The following is an 11,531-nucleotide window of genomic DNA, read 5'->3' on the forward strand; positions in this document are numbered from 1 at the left end:
GTAATGAAAACTAAGCAAATGAAAAAAGAGAATCCCTTCAGTGAAAACAGTGTACAGGAAAAGTGAAATCATTTACACAGTGAATAATGTAAACACAATATTGATCTCATCAAAATGGTAATATAACTATAATGGGAAGATGTGATAAGAAGAGTATGGTGGGGGCAAGAGACAGAAAACAATAAATCCTAATATTTCATGGTGGAAAGTCAATCATGCCTAAAACCAAAAATCCAAGCTGTTGCATCAGGTAAATTTGTTACTTAGGTAAAAACCAAAAGGAATACCTGGAAAAGTAGTTTTATTTGAAGAGTAGGAAATGTGCGTGAGGGGAGGAGGACTTCTGTTTTTTTTGTAACACGTTTTGTAAAAATAATTTGACTCTAAACTATATTCATGTTTAACTTTGATTAAAAAGTCAATGCAAAACAAAAAACGAGACAAAAGTGGAATCATAGTAGAGCCTGAAAAAATCATTTGGGAGAATATACACAAAAGATGTTAATCGTGATTTTAGCTGGCTCATGAGATAATAGGTGATTTTTCTTTTTTCTTTTTCTGTATTTTTCAAAGTTTCTACCATGGACTTGGATTACATTTGTAATCAGGTGGGGAAAAGTAGAAATAAATGTTGGTTATTCATATTTTCCATAGCAGGGCTAAGGTGAAGAACTTAATATATTCATAAAGGCACCATTGATGTTCAGAAGGGACCATATTTAGGGTGAGGAAATGCATTTTGATTGAAACAGCTCATGCTAGTGAGGAGAAAGAAATATTTGAGATTCTTACAGAAATGATATTGATATTAGACTGTGTGTATAGAAATATATACAGTCTCCATTTAGTCTTAGAATTGAGTTCTTGACATTTTAGTAACCCCTTTGTGTAATTTTAAAATTTCAATTCAGTAGCATAATACTTTATAACATTTAGTGTATGTTGTAGTATTATGTATTATATTTATTGTCATTTAAAGGAATACTTGAAAACTTTAAATTAAAAAAAATACTGCATCTACTGCCTTTATATTAAAATCTTTCCCTTTTTCTTTTAACAGAGAAACAGGAAAAGGAAATTGACATCTATGCTAACCTCTCTGATGAAAAGGCTTTCGTGTTTTCAGTCGCCTTGGCAGAAATAAATAGAAAAATTATTAATCAAAGACTTATTCTCTGATATTTGTCTGCAAAATGTGTTGAAACTTTCTTCAGGATTACATCAGCAAATTCTCAAACAGTTATGAACTCCCAGGAGCATTCTGACTGCATCAATAAGGGCCATTGATTGTTTTTTTTTTTCTTTATCATTTAGCCTGTGGCACACTTTGGGAGCAAAGCTGCAGGCTTGGACTGTTCTGGGATTTCCTTGTTTACCAAGGAGTATTGTCAGTGTTTTGTGTTTGGGATGTAGTGTTTTAACCCCCCCACCCCCCACCCCCCCTGCTGAAAAAAAGAAAAAAAGCTGGATGGCTTTTACAGGATTAAGGGGTAGGGTTGGGAGTGGAAGTAAGAAAACTAGAGAAATAAAATGATAGTTTGCAGATTTGACACCAGAGATGCAATATTTTAAATACTTTGAAAAAGAGTGACTTTTAAAAATATATATTTCAGATTTTCAGCACTAACATTGCATATTTGCAGTTCATTTAGTAAATTGGCAATTGATATTTTATTGAATGGGGAATTAATAATATAAACTGTAAATTTTGTCTTAAATTGATTTTTTCTTGGCCTTTATTTTTATAACTTAAGGTATGAGTTATATTTTAGAAGCTACTTTCTAGTTTGGAAGTTTGGGTGCTATATGAAGAAAAACATTTAAGGATATATCATACTTCAGATATAAACTCCTTGTTTTCTTGAATGTAATTTATTTATTAATTAAAAAAAATACTTTTTTGCTCTCAAGATGGTGCCTGTTAACCTAAACATAAAATATATTTATTACATGCAAAATATTTCTTAGATAGCCACTTTGAAGCAGTAATGTTCTTTCTGAATGGATGTTCATTTATACATCCTGAAAATTATTTAAATTGTTACTTAACCTCACTCTGGAGGAAAAAAATAAACCTTAATATTGAAACTAATAGATTAAATAGTTTGGTATAAGCTTTTTGTTCTAGTGAAGTTTGTGAACTGTATTTAAATTATTAATTTTCTAGTGTTAAATGATAATTGTTTATAGTTGATTTGTTTTATACTAAATGCTTTTGCATTTTTGTATATCGATTTAATGCTTAACATATTCAAACTTGATAATGACTTCCCTTATTTTAAGTCGACTGTGGCCTCCCCCTCCCCCCCCCCCCATCTGTTTGGCAGTCCTAAAGCCTTATTAGGGAATGTAGGCAGCAGTTAGACTTAGTCCTTACTTAAGAGAACTTTCCTTTCAATTTCAACAACAGCATTGTCAGCTTCAGAGTGCATCTCCCATTACCTCCCAGAAGAAAAGAGGTTTACCTTTTTTTCTACTTTATTTAAATGGTAGCCAGCAGAGGGAGCTTAAGAGGTTCTCTAGGTAGGGTGTAGGATTTTCCTAAAAATTCCTTTTCCCTCAATCCCCATATTTACCTGCAAGTATTACTACAATTATCTTGTATGCATTTTAAAGCCCTAGTAATAAAGTTTATTCCCAGAAATGTTAATGTGATTTTATCTATGAAATATAAGAAAACTTTAAATTTTGAGAAAAAAACTTAAGATTAATATCTAAAAATGCTTATGAACTTAATACAGGCATACCTCCAAGATATTGTGGGTTCAGATCCAGACCCCTGCAATAAAGCAAATATTGCAGTAAAGCAAGTCACATGAATTTTTTGGTTTCCCAGTGCATATAAATGTTATGTTTATACTGTACTGTAGTTTTTTCAGTGTGCAATAACAGTATGTCTTTAAAAAATGTATATACCTTAATTTAAAAAATACTTAATTGCTAAAAACTGCCACCCATCATGTGAACCTTCAGCGAGTCATAATCTTTGCTGGTGGAGGGTCTTACATTGATGTTGATGCTGCTGACTGATCAGGGTGAAGGCTGGGGTGGCCGTGGCAATTTCTAAAAGTAAGACAACAATGAAGTCTGCCTCAGCGACTGGCTCTTGCTTTCATAAATGATTTCTCGGTAGCATGTGCTGCTGTTTGATACCATTTTACCCATAGTAGGACTTTCAAAATTGGAGTCAGTCCTCTCAAACCCTGCCCTGCTTTATCAACTAAGTTTATGTAATATTCTGAGTCCTGTGTTGTGATTTCAACAGTCTTCACAGCATCTTCACTAGGGGTAGAGTCCGTCTCAAGAAACCACTTTCTTTACTCATTCATACAAAGCATCTGTTAAAGTTAGATCATGAGATTGCAGCAATTTAGTCAGATCTTTAGCCTCCATTTCTGATTCCGGTTCTCTTGCTAGTTCCACCACCTCTTCGGTTACTTCCTCCACTGAAGTCTTGAACCCCTCAAGGTCATCCATGAGGGTTGGAATCAACTTCTTCCAAACTCCTCTGTATGTTGATATTTTGGCCTCTTTCCATGAATCACAAATGTTCTTAATGGCTTCTAGAATAGTGAATCCTTTCTAGAAGGTTTTCAATTTACCCAGATCCATCAGAGGAATCAACTGTTTATGGCAGCTATAGCCTTATGAAGTGTATTTCTTAAATAATAAGTCTTGAAAGTTGAAATTACTCCTTTATCCATGGCCTGCAGAATGGATGTTATGTTAGCAGGCACAAAAACAATATTAATCTTGCTTGTACATCGCCAGAGCTCTTGGGTGACCAAGGTGCATTGTCAATGAACATTAATATTTTGAAAGGAATCTTATTGAGGAGTAGTTCTCAAGAGTGGGCTCTAAATAGTAAACCATGTTGTAAACAGATGTGCTATCATCCAGGCTTTGTTTTTCCATTTATAGAGCACAGAGAGAGTAAATTTAACATAATTTTGAAGAGTCCTAAGGTTTTCAGAATGGTAAATGAGCATTGGCTTCAACTTAGAGTCACCTACTACATTGACTCCTAACAAGAGAGACTGTCCTTTGAACCTTTGATGGCAGGCATTGACTTCTCTCTAGCATGGAAGTCCTAGATGGCATCTTCCAATTTAAGGCTGTTTTGTCTACACTGAAAATCTGTTGTTTAGTGTAGCCATCTTCATTAATTAACTTAGACCTTCTGGATAACCTGTTACAGCTGCATCAGCACATGCTGCTTCACCTTGCATTTTTATTTTATGGAGACAGCTTCTTTCCATAAACCTCATGAAACAACTTCTACCTTCAAACTTTCTTCTGGAGCTCCCTCACCTCTCGGCCTTCATAGAATTGAAGAGAGTTAGGGCCTTGCTCTGGATTATGTTTTGGCTAAATGTTGTGGCTGGTTTGATCTTCTGTCCATATGGAAGATCTTCATATCAGCCTCCATAAGGCTGTTTCTCGTATCATTTATGTGTTCACTGGAGTAGCACTTTTAATTTCCTTCAAGAAGTTTTCCTTTGCATTCATAACTTGGCTAACTGGTGCAAGAGGCTTAGCTTTCAGCCTGTCTTGATTTTCGACATGCTTTCCTCACCGAGCTTAATCATTTCTAGCTTTTGATATAAAGTGAGAGACGTGACTTCCTTTCACTTGAACACTTAGAGTCCATTTAGAGGTATTAATTGACCTAATTTCAATATTGTGTCTCAGTATAGGGAGGCCAGGGGAGAGGGAGGAAGACACGGAATGGCTGGTGGTGGAGCGGTCAGAATACACATATTTATTAAGGTCGTTATGTTGGCACAGTTCATGGCACCCCAAAATAATTATAATAGTAACAGCAAAGTTCACTGATTGCAGTTCATCATAACAAATATAAAAATAATGGGAAAGTTCAAAATATTGTGAGAATTACCAGAATTGACACAGAGACACAAAGTGAGCAAATGATGTTGTAAAAATTGCGCCTGTAAACTTGCTTGTAGGGTTGCCACAAGCCTTCAATTTGTAAAAAAAAAATAAAAGCAAAAAAAAGGCAGTATCTGCGAAGCTCAATAAAATGAAGTATGCCTATGCCTATGGAGGTCCTCAGGAAAGGCAAGAACAGCTTATGGAGTAGGCATCTCTTTAAGAATTATTGATGTCAGAGTCATTCCATTTAAAGCTGAAGGCCCTTAGAGGAAAGTCATGTTAAAATAGTCATTGGATACAATAAGGGAGGAGACTGGTGACCAGGCTGGAGTTTGCCACTTAGAAATGTAATTGTTTCAGACGTTCAAATCATTGGCTTATTTTAAACGTTCTTTGATGGAGGGGCAAACTAGGCTTCCCCTGTATGTGATGTAACCTATTTAACCAATTTCTCTAAAAATCATATTTGCTGATAAATATGTATATAAGCTAATTCGTTGTAAAGCTGAATTTGTCTATGTATGTTGTAGTGGTCTCAGGAAATAGTACTTTGTCACTGGTGTTGAAGAAACCTTTCTTGTCAGCAGATGTCCTAAAAGCATAATTATAGTAATTTAATTACATAATCCAAAGTTTGTTCTGCTCTAATATTTATAAGTGATACAATTATTCAAAATGTTCTAAAATGATTCCATAATTAGATTAGGTCTGTTGAAGATATGTTCATTCTTAAATGTGAGCAAGATTAAATAAAAGTTATTTGGGGGTTGTTAGGCTAACCTATACAAATTTGTATGTTTACTTACCCAATCCCATAATATTCCAAAATGTTTTGGGGGGCACTTAAATGCTTGAGATTTGATTTTGTGTGCTTTTTTTTTTTTAAAGTATGAACATTTCTTATATTTTTATGGGCAGGTGAAAATTATCTAAAAGTAAGGGAAATACTGCAGATTACTTCTGTGGCAATCAGTGGAAATGATCACACAGCTTGAGGCAGTTTATATCATGATGAAATAAAAATTTTAAATACACATGACTTAGAAATTTAGCCAAAGTAAATTCACGTCTTTAAATTTCAGAAATACTTAAAAAAATAATGGTCGTTATGGCATGACATCTGTGTTTCTTCCTAAAAGTACTATTAGAAATGTTTTTCCTGAGATAAGAATTCCAATGGAAAAGTACTTGACTTTCTAAACTGTGGTAATTGCACTTAATTCTCCAATTCTTACTGTAGAAATGTCTCAGCAATATATTTAATTTTTACTTTCCTCCCAACCTGCATGTTTATCCTTTAAATTTGGAGAAATTAAGCTCTTTACATAACTTCATACAAAAGTATTAATCAAATTTGTTTGATTCTGCATTCAAAATATGCTCAAGATACAGGTAGTCACTCACACTGCCGAATTTAATGTGTTCTTCCCTAAAACATGTCTATTATTCTTTGAAATTCCTTTAAAATTATTATTTTGGGAATTCCCTAGCGGTCTAGTGGTTAAGACTCTGTGCTTACACTGCAGAGGGCATGGGTTCGATCCCTGGTCAGGGAACTAAGATCCCACATGCTGCCTGGCATGGCCAAGAAAGAAAAAGAAGAAAAGAAAAAATGTAAAAAAAAAAAGTTATTTCCATTCTGCCTTCTGATTTTGGTTTGATGCCTTATTTTCTTGAAGTTTCACTAGCATTTTCTATCTTTTTAGCCTTTAAAACATTTTTTATAAACTAATCTCATTTTAATTAAACTTTTTTGTGTGTGTAGCTGGTGTTTTTTTGTTTTGTTTCTCTCTTAGTTCTGTTATATGCCTTGTTTTTACATTTGGAGGTATATTTATAGTATCTATATGCATACAGTTTTTTTTGGAATGTATTCACAGTATATTTTATTTATTTAATTATTTATTTATTTTAACATCTTTATTGGAGTATAATTGCTCTACAATGGTGTGTTAGTTTCTGCTTTATAACAAAGTGAATCAGCTATACATATACATATATCCCCATATCTCTTCCCTCTTGCGTCTCCCTCCCACCCTCCCTATGCATACACTTTTTTAAAGTTATTCTTTTGTGCTGTTTAACCCACTTAGTTATTAGTAGTATTTATTGATCAAAGATGACAATTATAATAATGAGTATTCTAACATACAAAACAAACTCTCTGGAATGAAAAGTATGAGAAACATAGTGAAGCTCTAGGCTGGACTGGAACAATTATTCTTTTTACCACAGTCAAATATTTTCCTTTTGTATTATTAAGGAATCTATTTTATCCTCTTATTGTTGAGGGGTCCTTCCCCACCCCGCCGCCACCTCCTTAATGTTTTATTAGTTTACAATCTGTATGCCTTTTATTTCTTATCCTTGCCTTATTGTACTAGCAAGGACTTCACTCAGTACAGTGTTGAAAAAGAACGGTGAGAGAAGAAATCCTTGCCTTGATTCCAATATTGAGGGTGGGGTGTGAAATTCAGTCTTACAGCATTAAGTATGATGTTAACTGTAGATTTTTGTTGCAGAATACTCCTTATCAAATTGAGGAAATTCCATCTATCACTGTGTGCTGAGGTTTGTTTGTTTTTAATCTGTTTTATTTGAGTCCCAATCTTATTACATGTAAAATAAAAGGAAGGACATGTTTCCTCCTCCCATCATTTTGCAGTTACATTGAACTTTCCTATGAAATGACCCTAGTTTATTTTTTAATTTTAATTTTTTATTTTATTGAAGTATAATTGATTTACAATGTTGTATTAGTTTCCATTGTACAGCAGAGTGATTCAGTTATATATATTATATATATATATACCCTTTGTCAGATTCTTTTCCGTTATAAGTTTTTTTAAAAAATTTTTATTGGAGTTTAGTTGATTTACAATGTTGTGTTAGTTTCAGGTGTACAGCAAAGTGAATCAGTTATACGTATACATATATCCACTACTTTTTAAAGATTCTTTTCCCATATAGGCCATTACAGAGTAGAGTTCCCTGTGCTATACAGTAAGTCCTTATTAGTTATCTGTTTTATATATACTAGTGTGTATATGTCAGTCCGAATATCCCAATTTACCCCTCTTCCTCCTTACCCCCAGCAACCATAAGTTTTCTACATCTGTGACTCTGTTCCTGTTTTGTAAATAAGTTCATTTGTACCCTTTTTTAGATTTCACATATAAGCAATATCATATGATATTTGTCTTTGACTTACTTCACTCATTATGACAATCTTTAGGTCCATCTATGTTGCTGCAAATGGCACTATTTTGTTATTTTTTATGGCAGAGTAGTATTCCACTGTATATATGTACCACATTTTCTTTATCCATTCATCTGTCAATGGACATTTACGTTGCTTCCCTGTCTTGGCTATTGTAAATAGTGCTGCAATGAACATTGGGGTACATGCATCTTTTCGAATTATAGTTTTCTCCAGGTATATGCCCAGGAGTGGGATTGCTGGGTCATATGGTAATCCTATTTTTAGTTTTTTAAGGAACCTCCATACTGTTCTCCATAGTGGCTGTATCAATTTACATTCCCACCAACAGTGCAAGAGGGTTGGTTCCCTTTTCTCCACACCCTCCAGCATTTGTTGTTTGTAGATTTTTTGATGGTGGCCATTCTGACTGGTGTGAGGTGATACCTTATTGTAGTTTTGATTTGCATTTCTCTAATAATTAGTGATGTTGAGCATCTTTTTAAGGCTGGATACTATAAAACTCTTAGAGGAAAACAGGCAGAACACTCTCTGACATAAATCACAGCAAGATTTTTTTGATCTACCTCCTAGAGTAATGAAAATAAAAATATATAAATGGGACATAATTAAACTTAAAAGCTTTTGCACAGCAAAGGAGACCATAAACAATGCGAAAAGACAACCCTCAGAATGGGAGAAAATATTTGCAAATGAAGCAACCAACAAGGGATTGATCGCTAAGATATACAAACAACTCATGCAGCTCAATATCAAAAAAGCAACCCAATCAAGAAATGGGTGGAAGATCTAAATAGACATTTCTCCAAAGAAGACATACAGTTGGTTAAAAAGCACATGAAAAGAATTCCCACTTTTACTGCTGCTATTCAACATTGTACTGGAGGTTTTAGCCAGAGCAATGAGACAGGAAAGAGAAAGAAACATGAAAATTGGAAAGAAGCAAAACTGTATCTATGTGCATAAAACATGATCCTATACGTAGGAAATCCAAAAGAATCCACAAGAAAGCCACTATAGCTAATAGACAAACTCAGCAAATATGATTGTATGAATTTTATCTTTCATTTTGTTAATGTGGTGTATCACATTGATTGATTTATAGATGTTGAATCATCCCTGCATCCCTGGAGTAAATCTCACTTGATCATGGTGTCTGTTTCTTTTAATGTGCAGTTGAATTTGGTTTGCTAATATTTTGTTGAGAATTTTTGCGTCTATGTTCATCAGGGATATTGGCCTTCGATTTTCTTGCAGTGTCCTCAACTTGTTTTGGTATCAGGATAATGCTGGCCTCGTAAGAATGAGTTTGGAAGTGTTCCATCCTCTTCAATTTCTTGGAAGAGTTTGAGAAGGATTGCTATTAATTCTTTCTTAAATGTTTGGTAGAATTCACCAGTGAAGCCATCTGGTCCTAGACTTTTCTTTATTGAGAGGTTTTTAATGACTCAATTTCCTACTAGTAACTTGTTAGTGCAGATTTTCTGTTTCTTCATATTCAGTCATCTAGGTTGTATGTTTCTAGGAATTTATATATTTCTTCTATGTTGTCCAATTTGTTGATTGCATAAGTATTCATAGTAGTCTCTTATGATCTTCTGTAGCTCTGTGGTATCAGCTGTAACGTCTCCTCTATCATTTCTTTTTCTTTTTCTTTTTTAAATTTGAGTCCTTTCTCTTATTTCTGGGTAAGTCCAGCTAAAGGTTTGTCTATTTTGTTTATGTTTTCAAAAAACCAGCTTGGTTCATTTATCTTTTCTATTGTTTTTTCTTCTCTTTCATTTATTTGCACTTCAATCTTTGTTGTTTCTTTCCTTCTTCTAACTTTGGGTTTAGTTATTTTTCTAGTTTCTTGAGGTGTAAAGTGAGGCTGTTTATTTGAGATCTTCCTTGTGTCTTAATATAGGCTTTTATTGCTATAAACTGCCCCCTTAGAACTGCTTTTGCAACATTTCATAGGTTTGATATGTTGTGCTTCAGTTTTCACTGTTTTTCATGATATTACTTGATTTCCCTTTTGATTTCTTCTTTGATCCGTTGGTTGTTCAGGAGCATGTTGTTTAATCTCCACATATTTGTGAATTTTCAGCTTTTCTGTTAATGATTTCCACTTTTACACCATTGTGGTCAAAAAAGATACTTTGTATGATTTTAATCTTCTGAAATTTGTTAAATGTTGTTTTGTAACCTATCATGTGATCTACTCTGTAAAATGTTCAATTTCTGCTTGAGAATTATGTGTATTCTGCTGCTGTTCAATAGAATGTTTTGTGTTTGTTAGGTCCAGTTCCAGTTGGTCTAAAGTATGATCAAGTCCAACATTTACTTGTTGATTTTTCTGTCTAGATGATCTAACCATTGTTGACGTTGGGGTATCGAAGTCCCCCTATTAAATTGTATTGTTGTCTGTTTCTCCCTTCAGATCTTATAGTATTTGCTTAGTATATATTTAGGTACTCTGATTTTGGGTGCATATATATTTATAATTGTTATATCCTCTTGATGAATTGACCCTCTTAGCATCATATAATGACCGTCTTTGTCTCTTGTTACCATTTTTGGCCTAAAACTTATTTTGTCTGATGTTACTATAGCTACCCCTTTTCTCTTTTGGTTTCCACTTGGCATGGAATGCCTTTTGCCATCCCTTTACTTTGAATCTATGTGTGTTCTTAGAGCTGAGTCTTTTGTAAGCAGCGTATTGTTGGCTCTTGTTTCTTAATCTGTCCAGCTGCTCTATGCCTTTCAATTGGAGAATGCAATCCATTGACATTTAGAGTAATTGATAGGTGAGAACTTGCTTAATACCATCTTATTGTTTTCTGGCTGTTTTATAATTTCATATATTTTCTTCCTCTCTTGCTGTCTTCTTTTGTAAGTTGATATTTTTCTGTAGTGGTAGTATGGTTTCCTTTTCTTTATCTTTTGTGTATGTATTGTAGACTTTTGCTTTGTGGTTACCATGAGGTTTACATAAAACATCTAATAGATTTAATAGTCTATTTTATGGTGAAAACAGTTAAACTTATATCACCTATAACATCATATATAAAATATTCTTTTACTCCCCCCTTTTATGTTTTTGATGTCACCATTTACATTTTTTAATTGTATATCCATTAACAAATTGTTGAACTTATAGTTATTTTTAATGCTTTTGTCCTTTAACATTTATTCTAGAGTTAAGTAGTTAGCACATCACCATTTTACAGTATTAGGGTATTCTGAATCTGATTATTTGTTTACCTTTACCAGTGTATTGTATGTTTTCATGTTACTTATAAGCATCCTTTTGTTTCAGCTTGAAGGACTCCTTTTAGCATTTCTTGTAAGGCAAATTTAGTGGTGATGAATTCCCTCTACTTTTGATTATTAGGGAAAGTTTTAATTTTGCCTTCAGTTCTGAAGGACAGTTTTG

General features: G+C 33.6%; 1 protein-coding gene across 1 annotated transcript in view; it reads left to right on the forward strand.

The window, feature by feature from the left end:
- The window catches only part of LOC309616346 (UPF0547 protein C16orf87 homolog), a 32,157-nt gene extending 25,222 nt beyond the window's left edge, over positions 1 to 6,935 (forward strand). Inside the window, exon 4 of the mRNA XM_082366830.1 lies at positions 1,061 to 6,935. Within this exon, the coding sequence (XP_082222956.1) occupies positions 1,061 to 1,179 (119 nt within the window). The 3' untranslated portion in view covers positions 1,180 to 6,935. The remainder of the gene's footprint in view (positions 1 to 1,060) is intronic.
- The last annotated feature ends 4,596 nt before the right edge of the window (positions 6,936 to 11,531 follow it).

The sequence above is a fragment of the Balaenoptera borealis genome (genome assembly GCF_965194805.1).
Source record: "Balaenoptera borealis genome assembly, chromosome: 19".
In the NCBI taxonomy this organism is placed as follows: Eukaryota; Metazoa; Chordata; class Mammalia; order Artiodactyla; family Balaenopteridae; genus Balaenoptera; species Balaenoptera borealis.